The sequence below is a fragment of the Manacus candei genome, unplaced genomic scaffold, assembly GCF_025592945.1.
Source record: "Manacus candei isolate 608988 ecotype Guabito, Panama unplaced genomic scaffold, ASM2559294v1 h1tg000024l, whole genome shotgun sequence".
Classification (NCBI taxonomy): domain Eukaryota; kingdom Metazoa; phylum Chordata; class Aves; order Passeriformes; family Pipridae; genus Manacus; species Manacus candei.
This window is the reverse complement of record NW_026138072.1, coordinates 3,914,317-3,936,361: the sequence shown is the minus strand read 5'-3', so window position 1 is coordinate 3,936,361 and position 22,045 is coordinate 3,914,317. Positions and strand designations below refer to the sequence as shown.

The 22,045-nt window shown below is 38.4% G+C and overlaps 1 protein-coding gene across 3 annotated transcripts in view; it reads left to right on the top strand.

The window, feature by feature from the left end:
* The window catches only part of FAM169A (family with sequence similarity 169 member A), a 39,627-nt gene extending 17,755 nt beyond the window's left edge, over window positions 1-21,872 (top strand). The window contains exons 5-13 of one of the 3 annotated variants that reach the window (XM_051788175.1): window positions 766-937; window positions 2,882-3,061; window positions 4,441-4,569; window positions 8,002-8,117; window positions 10,175-10,229; window positions 10,599-10,737; window positions 13,820-13,985; window positions 14,825-15,031; window positions 15,787-21,872. In XM_051788175.1, coding sequence (XP_051644135.1) covers window positions 766-937; window positions 2,882-3,061; window positions 4,441-4,569; window positions 8,002-8,117; window positions 10,175-10,229; window positions 10,599-10,737; window positions 13,820-13,985; window positions 14,825-15,031; window positions 15,787-16,320 — 1,698 coding nt within the window. In that variant the 3' untranslated portion in view covers window positions 16,321-21,872. Of the gene's footprint in view, window positions 1-765; window positions 938-2,881; window positions 3,062-4,440; window positions 4,570-7,998; window positions 8,118-10,174; window positions 10,230-10,598; window positions 10,738-13,819; window positions 13,986-14,824; window positions 15,032-15,786 lie in introns of all 3 variants that reach the window. The other 2 variants (XM_051788174.1, XM_051788176.1) reach the window with 2 other exon arrangements.
* Window positions 21,873-22,045: the final 173 nt, after the last annotated feature.

Below are 22,045 nucleotides of genomic sequence, written 5' to 3'. Positions count from 1 at the left end.
ATCTGCCCAGGGAATCTGGACACTTATCTTTGGTTTTTGCGTTTTTGTATTTTCACTAGAGAATTTGGCTTGCAGCCTTGCTTTTCATGTGTTTCTTAATGGTAAGATGGTGATAAAGTCAGGAAAGCTGAATCTTTTACAGGTGGGGTAGCTGAGACTGAGCACTGGGAAGAGAGCAAGATTGCTCCTGCCTTCACAATGGGTAGAATAGTGGTGAGCTTAAATTTCATATAGAAAAGGAACCCTGCAGGTCAGAGAAAACTGTTGTAACTGGTTTTTTCACTGCATCGTGTCCTGTTGCCTGCCACTCTGTCAGCAGTGATTGAGTGTGCCAAGTCCTGCTACCCTGTGAGGCTCATCATGTCTCCTTTGTAAGACTTTAATTAGGAGGTCCGAGGCTGGTGTACTGCTGCTGTGTTTGGTGAATGTTTCTTAAGTCCAAAATTGAGTTAAATCATAACATTCCCACTCCACTACCCTTCTCCCAGCACTTTTCTCAGCCTTTATGCATTGCATAAAGAGTAATATTGAAGTCATGAAATATCCTCTGTGGTAATGATTTATACTTGACTTATTGCTATGTCTTCTGAGCATCTCCTTCCCCTCAAACAAACCTCAGAGAGTCATCCTGCTTTAGCACTTACAGCTTTCTTTGACTCTGTCTGCAGCTGTGTTAACTGTCAAGTTTAAAAAATAAGGTCTTTGATGTGTGGATATTAACAAATCTGACCGATCTTCTGAAATGTTTTTTCTGTGTTTCCTTAGGTGCAGTCTGTTGGAGAGAGAATTGTTCTCTATGTTCTGAATCGAATTATCTATCGAACGCAAGAAATGGAAGAAAATGAGATCCCATTTCTCTGTCATGGAAGCAGTCACTATGCTAAGATCATGTGGAAAAAAGGAGAGGCTATTGGGTTCTATTCTGTTAAACCTGCAGGTAGGACACTTGAAGACTGTGGGATTTGGGGGGTTAAGTTGTGGAGATAAGGAGCTTATTTGAAGAATATTGTATGTAGGTTTTACAAGCCTTGTAGGACTAATGAGTTGGTGTTTTCCTGCAATTGTCAGAGGTCAGATTGCTGTTAAGATCTGTGACTTAAATGCTTATATGCTTTAGCAATTTAAGAAAGTTCTTGGATTTCTTCATATTCTACAAAACATATTAGAAAATGAAAAAATTTGATATACCCAAAAGCCTTTTTCTTTCTTTTTTATTTTTTCTGTAGAACAGTTATTTACAGTTGGGCTGGACTGTGCTTATCTTGAGTTAGCAAAAGCTGAAGGTGTTTCTTTCTAGACATTATCAATATTTCACCCATGTTTGAGTGTGTACTGTGTTCTTCAAATGTAGTCTACATGGAAGAGTATTGTTCTGGAAACACATGGTTAGGAAGAGGTGAAGCTCTTCTGGTATCTCAGAGGGTACCCAAGTAATGTAACCTCTCTGCTCAGGTTTTCCTTGCTTGAAAAATGACGATAATCATACAATGGCTTGCGTTGGGTTTGAAGGAACCTTAAAGACCACATAGTTCCAACCTCCCTGTCATGGCAGGGACACTTTCTACCAGACCAGGTTGCTCAGGGGCTTATCCAGCATGGCCTTGAACACTTCCAGGGATGGGGCATCCACAACTTCTTTGGGCAACCTGTTCCAGTGCCTCACCACCCTCACATTTCTTCCTAATATCCAATCTAAACCTACACTTCTTCAGCTGACAGCCCTTACCCATTGTCCTATCACTACAAGCTCCTGTGGAAAGTCCCTCTCCAGCTCTCTTGTAGGCCACATTCAGGTACTGAAAGGCTGCAAATAGGTCACACTGGAGCCTTCTCTTCTCCAGGCTGAACAACCCCAACTGTCTTAACCTTTCTTCATAGGAAAGGTCCTCCAGCTTTCTGATCATCTTCCTGGCCTGAAGATAAGGGTCATTGGCCTTAAAAATACAAGGTTCCAAAGACTATATTGTATAGACAAGCTGTAGGCTTCTCATTGGCCTCGTTAGAGAAGAGGGAAACTTTTTGGCGTAGTTCATGTTGATTCACAGAAAAAGGGCCTGACAATGGATTGGATGGTTAGTGGACTATCTTAATGCCATTGTATGCCATCCCTTTATCACCACTGAGTTCATAGCTACCCTTGGAATCACAGAATATTCTGAGTTGGAAGGGACCGACAAGGTTCATTAAGTCCAGCTCCTAAGTGAATGGCCCATAGAGGAATCAAACCCACACCCTTGGCATTATTAGCTCCAGGCTCTAACTGGAGTACCTATGTGTTGTGACAGTCTATTCCATCTTTATTAAATTATGGATAATATGTTGTTTTGGGGAGAATTTCAAGTAAAGTCTCCTAGGTTTTTTTGTGTCTTCATTTAAAATATCAGAATTATTGTTTCAGTCTTTAAATAAGAACTGAATTAGTCTTCAGATTTGTCCTAAGTAATGATGTAATCAACATAAAGGTGCAATTCAAAAATTTTGTTTTCTCCTATTCCTTCCTCCATCTTTCAGCTTCACTTTTAGAACAATTTTCCTATGGAGCTGTATAGTGAGATTTCAAAGTGAGCCTTTCCTTTCTGTCTTGTCTATTCTTTTCTGGTACTACAGACTTTTTCTGTTGTATTAATCTATTGATATATCTTGGCAACACGATGAAGCTTGCCCAAAAGAGACAATAAATTACTGGTAAAAATTATTTCTTTTTAATAAAGTTATAAATTATTTTTATAACTTTATACTACTTAATATTAAATAATTCGGTATTTTTATAACCTATAAAACTTTTTATTTGAATATGCTAAAATCCATACTGCAGCATGTCAGTCAACATACAGTATGTAACCCATACTGATGGATATTTTTTTCCTCTTGATTATTTCAGGAAGTGTCTGCAACTCATTTTTTCATCAGAAGTATAAACTGACAGTGCTAGACACAATGTTTGTGAGAAAGAAACATCGTGGGAAAGACTCTGGGCTAATCATGTTGGAAGACTTTGTGGATTCCTTTACTGAAGGGCCTCTTGGCCTACGATACCCACTGTCATCCTTTGTGTATACAGGTGAGCTCTTTCATTTGTTCTTCTTTGTGGTTTCTTCACATGTCCAGGTGAGTTGTGTCATTCAAGTTCCGTATTTGTGGTCTCATCCTCAGGTTCTATATTAAATGTTCTGTGCTTTAGAGAGGGCTAAAAATCCTGATTTACTTAAGATGAAGTAGTTCCTGATTAGATTTTTAATGCTCTGCATGAGACTAAGTTATTCAAACTCTGTTGGCTTTCTGCTACTGTGAAGTTTACCGCTGTCATCTTCCCCCCACCAAGCCTGAAGAATGGGCTGAGGCGTTTCTGTGTGTGATCTAATGTATATCTTCTTTGTAGCATCTTTTTCTTGCACACACCTAAGCCTCATGAGGTCATTTAATTCATGCTTTCTCTGAACTTCTGGTCAAAAGGACATACTAGGTTATTTTTTAACTTATGTATCAGAAGGCACAGATCTAAAATACAAAGAAAACACTTATGGTTCTTCCATTAGCAACCTAAGAGAGCTATGTCATGTAGGAAATGACATGGATTGTGGAAACTATATTCTTGGGACTGTGTTCAGGCAAGAAGTACATTTCTTTTGCCCTATTTTTATCTGACTTTCTTAACTACTGGAAATTTTCTGATTTTCCAACTACCACTGTCTGTTGCTGGATCTGATAAGACCTGGTTTGTTAGGCTTCAAACAGGAAAATGATTTGAGCAGAATTAGATGACTAATTCTCTTCTATAGTCAAGAAATTATACAGTGGGGATCTTGTGTGCTGAGAGTATGCATCAGTAGGGAAATAGGTGAAAAGTGGTAATTTTCCTGGCAACTGCTACAGAATAATGACAAAGTATGCAACTTCACCTCTATGTTTAATACACATATAGCGAGAAAAGAGGGAGAAAGAGAGCAGAGTGGAAAATATTCTAGAAGTGAACAATGAGTGGATGGTTAACTATGCAATGGTAACATGTTAACATTCCCAGAGTGCTTTTCACCAGTGCCTGTAATAAAGTGGGGTAACAAAAATAACTCGACTACATCATGTGCTTAAGAACTCTTCCATCCTGAGTTGAGTCTTGTGATTGGCAGGAACAGTGACAGTGAAGTTGCAAAACTCTCGAGTGGGTACCTAGAGAAGAAGAAAAACCCATCCATCTTTGTTTGCAGATAATAATGGAAATATTTAAACATGAAGAAAGGATAAATTGAGAAGGATCAGTAGGGTAAAGCAATATTATGTTTATTTCAGACTTGACTGTTTTGTTAAGCAGTTCTTTCTGTATTTGTTTTTGTGTATGACAGTAGATTGCAAAATAATTTGATTTCAGATAAAATTTAAAAACTGAGCCACAACTGAGTATGTAGTGTCTATAATATAGTGGTTTTTCTTATGTTTGCTCAGCTTGTAAGCAGTATCTTGAGAAGTACCCTGCAGATAAAAACCTTTTGTGGCAAGTGGAGGGAGCAGGAGGTTGGTTCCAAAGAAAGTCTATTATGTCTATAGTGCAAAAGGAAAATCTCAAAATTGCAGGTATGGATACTTTGTTTTTTCATTCTCTGACACTTTTAAAAGTTAGACAAACACTCTACAAGTACAAGAGTGACTTCTGTGAACATGTCTGTGGAAACTAACAGAAAGATTTTTATTTGTCCTGAGACCTGTGAGATTATGTCCTTGACACAGGATGAACATTACTTAGCAACAACTAAAACAGTGTTTTATCAACATTATTCTCATAGTAAATTTAAAACACAGCACTGTACCAGCTACTAAGAAGAAAATTAACTCTATCCGACCTGAAAGCAGGATAGCATGCAGTCCTTATTTTTTGTATCATTTACATCGTGCCCAGGTTCCACGCTTTCCAATACACTGTCACCTTTCCTATCTTTTGATATATAAATACACATCACACACCTCTATCATTCCTTTAGTCTATGGGCCATCCCTATAAAATGTCCATTGAGTTAATTTAGTCCATGATTTTGGGATCCACCTGTCATAACAGTCTTTCAGGGCAGAAAAGATGGTGTGTGTCATGTTGGATTGTTGCATGCTGAAGCCAGTTCCATCACCACTACACTTGTCTGGTTTTCCTGTAGTTCATTCTTCATTGATCTGACTGATTTTTACTGTAATACCCTTGATATGACAGTTGAAAGGCAATCAGTTTCAGATCCCCAAATTCAGAGCGGTGAAGACAGGCGCTGTGAGGTGCCCAGTGCAGTGATGGGCATATAGCTACCATAGAAGAGACAATATACAGTGTTATGTAGCAATCAACATCATAGAATTTATTGGCTACTCTCACACAAAATCAAATTCCCTTGAGGTATGCAGTGGACTTACCCATCCAAGTGCACCCATGTCCTTGTGTAATTCCACAAATATGTTTGCCTTTGCCTGAGACAGGAATAGCCCAGATTATTTATGTGCACTACAGGAACTTTATCCCTTTCTACAGTGTGTAAAATTTTGATCAAGCAGACTGACTGGCAGATCCCCTTACCAGGTGTCTTTTGCTAAATGTATGTCCTGATGTTTGAAGGTCCTGTTACTCATTTCTCCTGGATAAATTGATAACAATTCATTGTATCATTTCATTTTTCTGAAGGCTGGTGCATGGTAGGGAGTGTGATATTCCCACTCATGGGACTTTGGCCCAGTTGTCTATGGGGTTGTTTAGGAAATGAATCCTCCTGTCTGATTCTGTTCTTTCTGGGGCACTCTGTCACTATAAGACTTTTTCTTAAGGCCCAGTGTTCCAGGTGGTGGCATGAGGCAGAGGATATGTTCTCACCCTTCTAGTGGTTCCACCATTATAAGCACTTACCCTGGCTGGTTTGGGAAAGTGCGATATAGTCAATTTGCCCAGCCCCTCCATATTTATATTTCAGCCATCATTCTCTGTGCTAGAGAGGTTTTAATCACTTGGTCTGTTTAACTGCAGTGCATGTTTCACATTTATGGGTAACCTGTGCAATAGTGTCCCTGGTCAAATCTGCCCCTGGGTCATGTGCCCATCTGTAATTTGCATCTCTTCCTTGATTACCTGAGGTGTCATGGACCCACCAAGCTGGAAATAATTATGTTGCCAGTCCTGATCCATGTGAGCCACTTCCATCTTAGCAGCCTGATGCATCTGCTGATTGTTCTGATGTTCTTCGGTGGCCTGACTCTTGGGTATATGAGCTTCTACTTTCACAACCACAATGCTGTTCACCTAGACAGCATTATCTTGCTGCAGTGTGGCAGCTCAGATGTGCTGCCGGTTGCTGCTAGTTGCTGCAACCACCTCCACAGGGTATTTGGCGCTACCCATGAGGCAGTATAGAGCTAAAGTATTGACCATTTTTCTCATTCAGAAATGACTCAAGTCAGCTGGATTGCCTTCGCCTCTGCAAACTGTCTGTATTTACCTTCTCCTTCAGCAGTTTCTGTGACTTGTTGTAGTGGACTCTATCACTAATCCTTTCCTACAAATGTGGCAGAATCTATCAATAAACAAGGCATATTGCTTCTTATTTCCTGGCAGTTTAATATACAGTGGGGCCTCTTCAGTATGTGTCACCTTCTCCTCTGATGACATTCTGAAATCTTTTCTGGACAATCCATGAACACTTTCAAGATTCTTGGATGACTGCAGTTTCCTATTTGGGCTTATTGTTTGATCATTGATTGACCCACTCCATGCAGCATCAGTTGCATGATGTGTGTAGAGGAGACCCTTCCTTCAAACATTCCACCCAGCACAGGCAACCAGGGTGCCAGGAGGAGCTGTGCCTAAGTACCAGTCCCTTCTGAAGCAGCTTGAACCCATTTGTATGCTGCCAATGTCTCTTCTTCAGCTGGAATATGGTGGGCTTCCTGTCTTCTGTGTCCCTAACTCCAAAAACTTAGGGGTCAACCTTAAGTCTCTCCTGATGCTTTCTTCCAGAAGCTCCAGGCAGGACCATTCTCCCTGGCTGTAGAGTAGAGCACAGTTTTTATATCTTGCCCTGGCGTAGCTGGCCCAAGGGCTACAGCATGAACTGTTTTCTGTTTGGTTGGTTCAAGGGCTTGTCATTGCCCAGGGCCCCATTTAAAATAGTTCTTCTTCTGGATCACTTGATAGAGAGGGCTGACAATCAGACTGTCGTTTAGAACGTGTGTTCTCCAAAAATGCACAGTGCCTAAGAAAGCTTACATTTCCTTTTTACTTGTTGGTGGATACATTTCTATTATTTTGTTAATCAGATCTGTTGCGATTTAATGGCATCTGTCTTGCTGTTTTGTTCCCAAAAACTGGATCACCTGTGCAGTGATCCTTGACCTTACTTTGTTTTATGGCAAAACCATCTTTCTCTCTCCATAGTGGTCCAGTTGCCGTGGTGACATGGAATGTCTTCCATGAAGACATGCTTGTCAGGCAACTAAGTGCCATGCCTGCTTGTCCCACCTCAGTAGGGTGGGAAGGAGCATCTGCAAAAAATATAAAACATCTGAGTTGAGACAAGAACAGTTCAGTAATTGAAATAAAATTAAATATAAGCATGATATAATAATAATTGTAATGAACAACAAAACCAGAGAATTAAAACCCAAGAAAGAGAATTAGTGCACAGTCCAGTTGCAGTAATTAGACCCTCCCAATTAATATACTGGACATGACATTCTGTGGTATGAAATATCCTTTTGACCAGTTCAAGTCAGGTGTCCCCTCTCCAGCTTCTTGTGCACCTGCTCACTGGGAGAGCATGAGAAAAAGTTCCGAAAAGTTCTTGAATTAGGGTAACCACATTTAGCAGCAACCAAAGCATTGGTGTATTATCAACATTATTCTCATGCAAAATTCAAAACACAGCACTGTGCCAGCTGCTATGAAGAAAAACCCCAGCTGAATGCAGGACAGATGGTTAATTTTTATGTAAAGGTACTATACTTTTCTGTTTCCCCATTTCCTCTTTTAAATCTTTACAGCAGAGGCCTCAAAGAAGGAAAATAACAGTTTGCAAACAGAGGATAAGCTTAGTCAGTCTGCAGTATCTGAAGCAAGTGGACAGAGGACTGAGAGGACTGAGCTAGAAACACAGCTAAATGTAGGTACACAGTCTGTTACCTCTTTTTTTTGATTGCGTTGTTACTGAAAAACAAATTGTGAGAAATTGTTTTTGTCCATCTCATTATAACCGAATTGGCTCAAGTCCATACTACATATAGAAAAGACAAATGCTTTTATTACTTTGTGTGTGGGTGTAGTGTTTCCCATTGATGTAACATCAGTGACTAAGCTGGGATTAAAAATACCTTTTTTATGTGTGTGTGGGCAGGTGGGGTTTCCCCATGAATGTAGAAAGTCTGTGCCTGCAGCTGTCAGGGTCTGTAATTTGAGTTGTTTAATAGCAGATTACATAAAGGAGATTATTTCAACTGTCTCTGAGATTAAACTGTCTAGAAAGGCTATGTGTAGAGGTGCACATTCACGTTGTAGTTCAATACAATGGAAAGTGTTAAGTTTGCATGTGTTCTGAGGCCACACAGAATGTGAATGACAAGAATCTGTAGCTCCCAATACCATGGGCATGGATGTGCTTCAGGACTGGCTGTAGTAGTGACATGACCATGCTTTCATAGAAGTCAATGCTTTAATTAAAAATGGGAAATAATGGCTAAATTAATACTCTCAGCTACTAAGATCTAAAGTTAGATTTGGAATGTAAGTCAAATGTCCCTTTTCCTAGTTGAGAAAATTAATATTTTCCAAAGCAAAACTGACAGAAAAGTGTTGATGTTTTCAATCTCTCAATAATCAGAAGCTGTATTTCATTCGTAACAGTTTCTGAAGCATCACCTCTGAGTTCTAGAGTCAGATTCCAATAATAATCATATCAGCAAAATGATCTAATAAAATGCATGATTTGGTTGTAGAGTTATATGGATATACTTGGAGAAAATAACAGAGTGATAGTAGTTCCTATGATTTTTATCGCTGTGACATAAGAACTAGCCCTTGTCTCTTGGCTCCAAATCCTCATAGTTTGGTAGAATTGCTGGCATCTCTATAGTTGACATCTACAGTATTTATAAGCAGTTCTACAATGATTTGAAAACTGATGGACCACCAAAGAAAATAAAACTTCCCACCTTCCCCCAAACCATGAAGAAACATACCTCAGCTTTCACTTTCACCTTTCACTTAGTGCTCCCTATTTTGTGTGTTTTGATGCTAGAATAATTTGTTATTAGCTTACAAATTCTTATGTATTTAAAACTCACTTGAAACTATTTCAAATAGCAGAATATAGACTTGTCCACTTTTTGCTGGCCTTCTTGCATGGTACTGGAAGTGAGGCTGGAAAAGTAAACCAGCATGCTGTTATTGCCAGTTCCAGATTATTTCTAGCAGCTAAGAAAAAGCAATGTGCATAACTACATGTCCATAATGTGGGCAGCTTGTACCCACTTCACTAAGTGCTGAATCCTCAGCTAACTTGCAGAAAAAAATCCAAGTGTTGGGATGGTGTGGAAGAATGAGAGACAAAAGAGCTCTAGGGAGAGAGAACTGACTCTTGAGCTGACTATGCATGTAACCTGCGTTACTGCTGATCACTAATTTCTCTTTTTCTTGTCACATCTCTTTTTTTTTTTTTAACATAGGCTGCCATATTCTGTTTCATGTCATGACAAAAATAAAACTGTAGAATATAATACTAGTATAAAAATAAAACTTTGCTGTTAAATTTTGCCACCTACTGTATTGTAGTCCCTTGGGTTCATGAAGAAAGGGGGAACAAACAGTAAAAGACTTCTAGCATTTAATTATGTGTACATTTGTGATAAACAGAATTGTTAAAGAAAAAAACTTGGCAGCATTGTTTATAATGACAGGTCACTTTAAAGTCTTATCTTCTATGTTGGAGAACGGAAGTAAAACACAGAAAAATTAGTCATACACGACATAAATTCTAAAAAAATTAAGATTTGTTGAGAGATAAGACACTTAGATATAAATTAAGAATTATTGTAGCTGCTGTTCTGTGGGATCATTACAATGAAATAGTGATCTAGAAAGATGTAACCATAGGTAGGAAGATGAAGGTATTTTAGTCAATTCAGGAAATTTTAGAATAACATTAGCTTTGCTTTTGCTTTACAGGCTAACTTGCAAAAAGGTAAAGAATCAACAACTGTCCATGCAAGCACATCTGAAGGTAAAAATAACCTTCATTATCAGTATTGCAGTTAATGTAGATCAGTAGTTTTACAGGCTCTTACAGCTTTCTATCATCCTATAATGATCTGTAGAGTGTATAAAAACACTTTCCTCTAAGTGTATAAAAATGCTTTCCTCTAAGGTGCTGAGGCTCAACTCATAAACCTTATAGAGGAAATCAGATAAAACTGTTATTCATCTTGATAAAGGTATTATTCAGAAAAAAAAGTACCACAATGAAATGCTGTTTTAGTTGGACTCAATTTCTTTAATGAACTATTGGGGGTGGAGAAATTATATGCAGATCTTAAACTGAATTTGTTCAATTGAATTTATTTTGGGGTTTTTTTGGTGTTTTTCTTCTAAGAGCCTTACACAAGTCATGCTCCTGTCTGGACGCGAAGTGGTCAATTAAAACGTCAGAGTATAAATAAACATAGACAGCAACCTGGATCTGAAACTTCCAAAGGAGATGATGAAAATGCTCTTCCTGCGTCCAAAAGCAGGTACCAGAAGCCTGGATTGTACTGATTTCTTATTTTGTTGCTTGGGCAGTCACAAACTGCATCAGTGACTCAGAGTGTGCTACTGGTATTTCTGCTGCTTACTTCCTATTTAACTTGCTTGATTTTAAAATTACTGAAAGTAAAGTCTGATGTAAGAAAGAAAAGTGAGGCATCATCTGAAAGAGTGACTGCAGCAAAGTGTAGTATCTCTGAAAGCTCAGCAGATACTAGAAATAAGAAGTATAGAAATAGAACTAGAAATAGAAGTAAGAAAACAGTGAGAGCTGCGGCTGTTCTGTTACAACTGAGTCTGCGCAATGGTAAAAATATCTGTATTCATACAGCACAGATTCTTGTGATAATGTAACTGGACTTGTATCTGCAATGCTGTGTGTGGCCTTTGAAGAGGTGTCCCTTCCTGACTTCTTGTTATGGTGGCATGTTGCAGTAAAATGAAGTCTGACTGTTTATTTTAGGAGTTGATTATTGCTTGTCACTTAATAACAAGGATTATAAGAAACAGTATTTCTTCAGATAAAGCTCTTTGTTTATATAAAATTTTAAACCATTATATCTAATCTTACATCCTGAAAAAAAAAAATCTCCAGTTTTAAAGTTGTTATCCTGTGGAATAATTGTCAAATATGGATGTGAAGAGTAGTGTGCCTTAACAGTTCTTACAGGACAGGGCTTGGAGTACCAATTTGTACTGGCTTCCATCTGGAAAGCAAAACTGTGTCTATTTCAGTAAATAAATAGCCTCCTCTTCCCTTACAGGGACACTGCCCACCCCAGCCTGCTCCGTGTGTCTCTCCCTGTCATTCTTTTCCAGAGAAACCCACTGCAACCCTGTAAACCTCTTTTGAAGAACCTCAAGACAACCTGATTATTTTCTAGGAAATCACTTAAACTTGTTCCATTAGGTTTCTTCAAACAAAATTAGTTGTGGGTTTTTTACGTGAAGTCAAAGTCTTCAGCTAGACACAGCCTTATTTTTGTGTTTAAACTACTCTGTGGGACTACAGATGCTGTATTACTGTGCTGCATTGTCAGTGGGCTGCCCTAAGTTGGTTCAAAGAGGCTAAATGGCGCTGTTCAATGCTGCCACAGCTTGAATAATGCTTTGCCCTGTTACCACTAATATTTGGTTATGTGGGAGGATTAGCTTATATTCAGTATTTTTGGGCCTTGCAAAATTAAGCCAGTGAGGTGCTGCTGCTCCTTTGAACAAGATGTGTAATATGGTGGTTTTGAGCAGAGCTAAGGGATATCATAAAGGCAACAGAATGGGATTTCAGCTTGGTTCTTTCTTTTCATGCACATCAGCAAGTGAAACAGGGTCTTCTATTGGGGACCTTCCTATGGAGTGTCCTCATCTCAAGACTAGCATGTGGGCATAAAACCCCCTAATACTGCCTTTACTATGAGATCACAAAGCAGACTCCTGCAAATCTATTGCATGTACTTTTTTCTTTGTTTGTATGTGGTAGTTTCAGTTCATCTAAACTTTATCATCTCAAAAGTGAGAACTGAATATTTGAGTTAGTGTTACTACCCATCAGGTGCATCAGCATTTCATCTTTAGCTTTTATAATTCCATAATTTTAAACCGTTTCTACAGTGTGTCTAGGAGGGGTGGAAGCAGCTGCTGCTTTTCTTACCCTTTTGTGGCTTTCAAATATGTAATGTATTGCTACTTTCTAAATTTAAAATAATAAACTTAAAGAAATTTCTGACTTCTTTCCCATAAAATGGAAGTGAGATAGATATTATCATTTTATAATTGCCAAAGCAATTTTCCTATTGATGTGGGGGTTTTTTTTTTCCTAATGAGGAGTTAGCCATTTTTAGATGCCTTTAGTTTTCTTGATTCTCATTTCCTGTGGCAAGCATGTGATACTGCACTTTATAAATGGTTGTAGTGGGTTGATGCTGGCTGAATGCCAGGTACTCACTAAAGCTGCTCTCTCACTCCCCTCTGCAACTGGATAGAGGAGAGAAAATACAACAAAGGGTTCATGAGCTGAGATAAGGACCAGGAGAGATCACTTACTGATCACCATCATGGGCAAAACAGACTCAAAGTGGGGACATGAATTAAATTTGTTACTAACAGGATCAGAGCAGGAGAGTGAGAAGTAAAATAATCTTAAAACCACCCTCCCCTCACCCCTCCTTCATTCCAAGTTCTACCTCCTCCCCTCAGAGGCATAGGAGATGGGGAATGGGTGTTACAGTTGGCTTATCACAGGTTGTTTCTACCACTGCTCAAGGAGAAGAGTCCTTCCCCTGCTCACATGGGGTCCTTCCCACAGGACAGAGTCCTTCACGAACTTCTCCAGTATGAGTCCATCCCACGGGCAGCAGTTCTTCACAAACTGCTGCAACACAGGTCACTTCTCCATAGGGTGCAGTCGTTCAGGCACAGACTGCGCCAGTGTGGGTCACTCACAGGGCCACAAGTTCTACCAGGAAAACCTGCTCCAGTGTGGGTTCCTTTTTCCACGGGTCATCAGGTCCCTGCCAGGACCCTGTTCCAACCTGGGTCACAGCATCCTTCGGGCATGCTCCAGCATGGGCTCCTCCACAGGCTCCACGTGGCTTTCTGCATCCCCATCGTCCTTCATGGACTGCAGGAGCACAGCTGTTTCACCATGGGCTGCAGGGGAAGTTTGACTCTGGCTCCTATAGCACCTTCTCCCCCTCCTTCTCCACTGACCTTGGTGTCTGCTTTGTTGTTCACATGTTCTCACTCTGCTCTTATCTGGCTGCAATTTTCATCTATACAATAACTTATTTTCCCCTTCTTAAATATCTTATCACAGAGGTGTTACTATCATTCCTGGTTGGCTCGGCCTTGGCCAGTGGTGGATCTGTCCTGGAGCCACTTGGCATTGGCTCTACTGGACATGGGGGAAGCTTCTGGCAGCTTATCACAGAAGCCACCTCTGTAGATCCCCCGCTACCAAAACCTGGCCAGAGAAACCCAATACACTGGTCATGAAAGAATTTCCCTGCTGAGATCACTAAAATTATGTATTAATCTAAAAGATTAAAAGATGTATCTTAATATCTTCTGCAGGCCGGAACTTCTTGACCACACATCTGAAAGCTCTGAAGACTTGGTAGAAGTACCTAAGGTGGATACTGTTGAGAAGGATGAGGAATTAATTGTTGAAAACGAGGGCCAGTCTGTGTTAGAAGCGGAGCTACATATATCACCCCCTGAGAAACAGAATGAGAAGGAGGTGAGCTGGATGTAATAGCAATAACAGTTGGGAATACAACTACAATTTCTTTTAAATATGGTCCTTGCTGCCTTGATCCATGTGACTATCAACTCTTTGATTTTTTGCACCAATGCTTCATTAAGAAATGTATCTGAGAAGCTTACACTAATATAGAATTAGTTTCAGGGAATATTCCACTATATCTATTTTGAACAACAGAGTTCATAGAATCTTCAATGAGGTGAATTTCTAGCTTGTCTAGCAACCTAATTTTCTTCATTGATTTCTCCTAATCAGAAATTCCAGAGAACTGGAGTAAGGTCAAGATCTGATCCAGTATCACTAATTAAAAAAAAAAAAGTCTATGTGAAGAAGCCAATAGCTAGTCTGCTTCGGTGACTTCTCTTGGCTCTTTCTACTCGTCCCCTTAAAACTTGCCTGTTCTTTTATCTTCAACTTGTTAATAGCTTGAATTTAAATCTCTGAGTACCCTTTGTGCCTAGCAATGCCTCCAAGCTTTTATGTTCTTATTCGTGGCTGAGAAAGTCAATCTTATCTTATGTTGGGTTCAAGGGGTGAACTTCAACATGCATGCGAGATGCATAAAAACTGATTGGCTTGGCACCTAACAGTGTAAGCTATGTAGAAATTTAGTGCAGGTTACAACACCAAGCTACTAGTCTGGTTAAGATAGCTACAATGCATTAAGTTCTGCCTTCTTAGTACACATTTCTAGGTACCTGAGCTATCTGCTTCTCACATTAAGCTGCAAATTTAGGTCACAGGATACACCCACTAGTGCTGGGGAACAATAGCTGGACATAATCTTGACTTAAAAATGTGATTTATTTTTTTAGGAAACTCCATCAGAACCTCTTAATGGTGAGGTAGCAGAAGAAATTGGTAAGACCTCACTTATGGCTGAAGAGGAAACAGCAAATGAAGTTCCGAGTGGCGAGTCAAAATTGCAGTCTGAGAGTCAAGGAAAAGAACCCTTAACGCTGTTTGTTCCATTAATCCTTGAGTCTCCAGCAAAATCTTCAGAAGACACTGTATCAGAAAAGGTGAGATAAATGAAACAAAATATGAAGTAATTTTTCCTTTAGAGTGTATGTATCTTGCAGGTTTAGGGTTTTTTCTTTTGTTAACAGATAGAAAGTAGCCCCTAATATGATATGAAATTATTGGGAGAAGCAATTTAGGCCAGATAATGTAAATCCATAACGACAATATACTAATATTTCTGTTTCAGTATGCAGAATGGGGACATATATACATGTGATAACCAAAAAGAAAGATATGTTTGCTACAGTTTGCCTTGGCAGTAATGAAACTGCTGTTTCTCACTAAAATATTAGTTGGGTATGAGTGAAAAGCCACATCCTTATTTTGTCTAGCAATTCTTGCCTGATTAGGTGTACAAGTAATTAATTACTGCTAAAATACCTTTCTAGAACACAAGTTTTACTGGGTTTTGTTTATAGTGCAAATGCAGATTGTTATATGCTAGCAAAAATAACTGTATTTATCTAAAATATTTTTTTCCCCTTAGGATTAATTTCAGAATGCTTTTACTGTGCCTGAGTACTCCTTTGAATAATTTGAAAATTGGAGAGTAACTCTGGTTACCAAATGCAAGTCACAAAATAGTCTGTTTCAAAAAAAGGAGGACTTATTGAATGTGTGTATACTATTCAAAAATGCTGAATACCAAAGTGTCCTCTGAGGTCGCTAGCTAAGGGCAATTGTTGTTCAGCCTCTTGTATCTTCAATTAATTGTCCCTTTGGTTGTTTTGGCACCCTTTCCCTCAACTTGCAGGTTTTAAATGAAAATGATTCAGAAGTGATGACTGAAGAAGTTACATCAGTAGAGAAGGAGGGCATTGGAGAACAGCAAGAATCTGAAAAGACCACCACTGAAAATGCATCTGCTTCAGCATCAAAGGAGGAGCTCTCTGACAATAGCCTGCCTAACTCTGTGGTAACTGAAGCAGCTGAAGAATCTCTTCCTGAAAACTTACCTGCCTCATTGGAAGTTCAAAATGAGGAAACAGGGCACAACTCACAGGAGGCCCCTGTTGCCTTGAGTCAGAGCTCTTTGATAGTGGTTGAACTTGAGGGTGTTTCTTTTCAGCAGCCTGCTGGACAGGAAGGACAGAAGAACCAGTTGGAAGAGCCCTCAGAAGAGTCTACAGAGCAGACAGATCACTACACGCAGACAGTGGCAGAGAGGGCTGCTGACAGCAGCTCTGAGGAAGCAGAAATTGAGGTACCTGTTGTAGATCGGAGAAACTTGCGAAGAAAGGCCAAAGGCTATAAAGGTCCACCCAAGAAAAAAGGAAAGCCAGCTTAAAAATGAAATATTGATTGTTAATTCATCTATTTATAAGAAAGCTATTTTGTGTAAAACATTAGGGTGTAACTAAACCATATCAGGCACAGGACATGTGTGTTTAAAATTCTGCGTTGGACTTCCTTTTGGGTTCATCACCTTTTCTCAAGATTTAATTTTTAACCACTAGACATTGAACTTCCTTCATAGTAAGAAAGTAAATAGCCAGTCTCCTCCCTTCATAAAGGATACATGCTGAAGAAATACAGTTATGCTATCAAAGGGAACAGTTTGTGTATTTAAGGTGGCGGTCTTGGAAGAAAAATGCAGTGCGAAATCCTGGCCCTGTCAAGGTCCCTTAAATTCCCATAGATGGCCATGATACCAGACATCACTCCAGATACTGGTTTTTTTTTTTAATAACTTTGTGTTCTCTACTGTGGAGAGAAGCAGAGCAAGAAAAATCCTTCCTTGCTTCTTGTTCCCTTCCCAAAGGTTTTCTCATATGAGATTAAAAGAATGTGAAATTCCATCATTCTAGGTCTCAAAATATACAAGGTGTAGCTCAGTAGATCAACACAACATAAGCATTTATCTTTCATGTGAACCACTTGAAACAGCTGAGTCAGTAGAAACACAGTGTGGTATCTGCCACAGCTGATTCTGGTAATGGATTTCTTGTGTGAAGATTGAGATGCCTATGCCGTAAAGAATTTGTGGCTTCCAAAGCAAGCATTTTGATAAGCCTAAGTTTTTCCAGAGTGTATGGAGTGTAGACTACATATGGAATCATTTCAACTGCCTTCCTAACTACTTGCATGTGTTGAGTGGATAGTTGATTACTTGTTGCATTACAGGAAAAGGACATGATAACTTTTGATCTTGTTTTGGTCTGAATGGAAGTGGTTCTTTGTTTTTTCCAAATACTTTGCTAGTGCTGTGGGGTAACTATTAAAATGTTGTGTCTGCCAGATGTGTGACTCTTGAGAACACTGACATTTCAGATGGTTATGACATTCATTAGCGTGACTATTAGTGGGTGTTTCAGCAAATGCTTGTTTGCCAAACTTCCATGCCTTTAGGAATGATCAGGTGATAGCTTGCAAATATTTCTGATTCCCACTTTCTTTTTCTAACCTGAGTGTAATTCCTAGGATGATAGCTTCCCAGTTCACAACTTTTCCTAAAAGCAGCAACCAAACTCTGCTGTTTGCAGACAGAAATAAAACCAGACCTTCCATGCATTTTTCCCTTCTGAGGTTCTCCTAACAAACCATATGTTTAACTTGTTACACTTACCTAAGTTACTCCTCAGTTTGCTATGTGTTCCTTTCCAGTAAATGAAGCTCCTCTAATAATGGGTTAAAACCTCAAAAATAAAAGAACAATGATTCTAAGAATGGGAAATCACACACCACTTTTTGTCCTGCTTATATGCCTTTTCCAAGGTGAGTGAACTAGTCTTTCACAGTGTCTCAAAAATAGAGGTACAGCTATTCAAGGTTCACCTGAATAGTTGCAGTGCTGTCTTAACTTTTATCCTTTTATGAAGCTAATATAAGAATCTGGTTTTGGACTTTTATGCTTACAGAGTTTAACTCTATTTATAAGATATTTTAACTATAAGATACATTCATGCTATTTCTTTTAGCTGATGAAATACCATGCTCCTTTTGAATCTGTTAAGAGCAGCTTATAGAAAAAAAATTAAAAAATATGTTTTAAAACTAAACTTTAAACTTCAAACCTAAACTTTAAATTTGGAGTGCATGAGATTACTGAGTTAAGTTTGAGTTTCTTGAACTATTGCATGTAGCTATAATATCTTAGCCAAGTACATACAGGTACTCCTTACGAACCCCATCACTGAAAAATATTCAAGATATTTCCTGATTGTGTGCAAACATATTCAGGTGAACGTTAAGCATTTCTAAAACTTATGAAACTTTTTATATAAAGCATATAAGGCAAAACTTCTGTTATCTTCTGTATGGTTTCTCTTTTACTGCTGAGATTAATTATATTTTAAAAAAGAAGTGGCTAGAAAACACATCTCTTGCATTGCTAAGAATTTGGGATTTGTGAGGACTGGTGGCCTAAAAAAACAGTGGTTGTATACAGTATATTGCAATTCATCTTCCATTTTTAGGGCAAGCTTTACTGAAGATGAGTCTGCTGAATCCTTCAATTGATACGAATATATCCACTTTCAAAAAGTTAAGGATTCTTTTCCTTATGAAAAGTGAGCTCCAGTTATTTCAGTTACTCCTATGTGAATTTTTAATATCTGTGTTTATTGTTTATATTCCCAGTGAGGTTGGAAAACTGTTCAGGAGAAGGTAATTTCACTCACCTGGCTTTTACTTTACATGGCTAAGTTGGAATGATTTCAGTTAGATATTTGCATAGTGAGTACAGAAAAAAAAAACCACAACCAAAAAAACCCCCCCAAAACCAAAACCATAAGTATTACAACATTATGATATTAAGACAGTCAAATTTCTGATCTCATTTCAGTGAGTCAGTTTTAAATACTGAACTTAAATTCACATGTTTAAAGTATACTCTTGAGTGGATACTTCTGTAAATCTGGTGTACCTGGGATAATAGCTGATGGCCAGACTTTTACATACAGAATGTAGGCAGTTGGGGTGCAATTGGAAATTCAGATAACCAGCACAGTCTTGAAAAATGGACACTGTTCTAATTGTGATCACAGTAGTACTTTGAACCAAAGGCCACATTTTATAACAACTTCTTTGGCATCAATCATTCCGCAGTAAATACGGAGTAGGAAAATCAAATACTGACTTTATTGGTTTTATGGCTGTACTGATTGTCCCACTGGAAGAGTAGTTCAATAGCCTATGCATTCTGTTAAATTTATAAAAGGAAACATGTCTGACTATTGTATTGATTGGAATGTTTTATCTTGGGAAAAACAGTGGTTTCTAAGCTTGGAAATTTTTTTTTGTCTATTAACTATCTTATTACCATCAAATTCTTAAATAATTTTTAAGATCCTATTGCACCAGCAACAAATGATTAAAACATCAACTTTATACACATTTGTAACAAATGTTATTTACAACATGCTGTGGAACTAAGTGGGTATAGTGAAAGCAAGCAGTATTATTTTAGAGCTTTATTTAGGCTAGGAATGGAGCTTAAAGAACATTTTGTGACTTCAGCCTTGCACTTAAATGCTAAATGGTTTTGTACTTGAATCCAACATTTGTTCAAATGTCTGTCTTGTACTGCTTCTTGCACATTCTCTCTTGGTCAGTTTTAATTTCATGCAGAATTCTTGTTTGCTGTTCTCCTGTTCCATAGCCTTTTACATGAAAATGTATACATCTTACTTCAAAAGAGCTTTAACTTATTTTAGATTATGTTTGACCTCGGTTTGCTGCTTTTTTGTACCATTTCATGTGTAGATTTCAGTAATCAAATCGATCATTTACAATGTCATTGACACGACTTACGCAACAAATAGGTCTAAGTTTCAGCTTCCCTGCTCTAAGTGACTGTTCTAAAACACTATTTCCAAGGGGATATACTTCTAAATTTATTTTCACAAATGTGGTGTTAGATGTTTTCTAAACTAGTGATACTGTGTTTATAAATCTTATGAAAGATATCTTACTATTGCATAGTATTGTACTTTAGTCCTGCTAGTGTTAATATTTCCTTTTTTTAGTACTGCCTTGGCTGCTTTTGAAATGTTTGAAGTAGTAATTAAACTATTATTTTGTGATTTTTTTACTTCTGCTTGGTTTTTAGTATTTGAGTCCTTTCTGCTGTACAGGAAGCACATTTTAAAGTGGTTCAGTTCACTAGAACTATTACTTTACAATCTGTCTGCTACAAAGGAGTTCTAAAACATCAAAGGTTATTAATTGAAAAATCTTTCATCAATTAAACCAGTTTTCTGTAATTAGCTTATGCAACAGACTTTTTTTAAAGTAGCAGAATAGGCTCTTCTGTATGTTACAGTGTGGATTCTGCTGTTTATATCAATTATGCAAGATGATGTAAACTTAGCAGTTATTAATGGAGTTTGCTATAGACAACCAACTAGAAATGCTGTAATGCACTCCTACAGTGTAGTACATTAAAATGCCTTAAGAGCAGTAATTGTTGAGCCAACAAGTCATGTGTAGGTGTCAGTAATCAAACTGGTCATTTACAATGTCATTGACACGACTTACACGTAGCAACAAATTGGTCAAAGCTTCCCTGCTTTAAGTGACTATTCTAAAATACTATTTCCAAGGGGATATACTTCTAAATCTATTTTCACAAATGTGGTGTTAGATGTTTTCTAAACTAGTGATACTGTGTTTATAAATCTTATGAAAGATGTGTTACTTTTTTAGTATATAAATATATTTATAGCATAAAATGTAGTAAAGTTTTTCAAGACAGCTGTAGAAAATTATTCTGTTCATGTTGTTAATGTCCAGTAAAGGGTAAAGCAACAAGAACTTAAATGGAGGGTTATCTGTTCTGACGAAATGCCCTCTCTTCAAGCAAATAACTTACTGGCTTGTGACTCTCTCTTATTTTCAAATCACTTGTCATTTACACAAAGTAAAAATCATAGTAAGTTACTAAGTCTAGATGAGGGCAATGTGTTAAATTAATTAAACAGTTTGTAACAGAAGGCTCTGTGGTATAGTCAAACTACTGCCTCTATCAGATCATATAAGAGAAGTTATGATGACAATATACAGGCAGCTAGCTTGACTTCCTGACCAGAGTTCCAAATCTGAAACATGACTGAGGAGCATCTGTGATAGAAGAGGCTGAGAGCTGCAATTGTTCTGCCTGAAGAAGAGAAAGCTCAGGAAGGTCTTACATTGTGTACAAATACCTGGGGGGGAGGGGGGTGTATGTCATGAATGATTCTTTAGGTTGCCTAAAGAATCACTGTCAAAGGTATTAACAAAAGCAGGTTTAATATAAATTTGCAAAAGCATGATTTAACAAAGTTTGTTGGTGAGATTTGCTCTATTACTTATTAGATAGATGAAGCATACAAAGGAAAATAGAATTAGAATCAATCTGAAATTATTTACAGAGATTGAAGATGCCAAAGAGTAAGGGAGATGCTCCTGTTGAGTTGAGGTTCAGAGAGGACTCCATTGCTTCTTTATATGCATAGAAGGTAAGGATTGTTGGTAATAGCACACTGTGAGAAAGAACAGGATGTGGCTGGAGATGGGGGCATGTCGAGGTAGGGCAGCACTTTTCCAGGAAAAACATCCTTGTTCTGGCTCCTGGGAATAAGCACAACACAGTACAGAGCAGGTGCAGGAATATGGCTGACTTACCGCCGTGGCTCCACAAAGCCTGGGTGCACATGTGCCACAGGACGTGGACACCCAGTCAGCTGCAGCAATGCCCACAATCCCTCCCTCCCTTCCTAATTCATCTCTCTCTCTGTGTCTCTCTCTTCCTGTTTTCAACTTTTCCTTTATCCAAAACCACTGCTGTGTGCTTATACTAGATCTGGGACTAACGTGCTAACTGTGTAATTTACCAATAAAACTTCATAAGCTTTTGTGGAACCTCTGACTTTTGTCATTCCTTTCAACCACAAGCACCTATGAATCTTGGGTGCTCCCTTCCCCTTAAGGGCGGGATGCCACAGCTTTCTAAATTCCTTATGGAGTGTGACTGAGTCCAGTCTTAGTTCCAGACTTGGTCAATGGTTTATGTATTAAGAATTTGGCAGCACTTA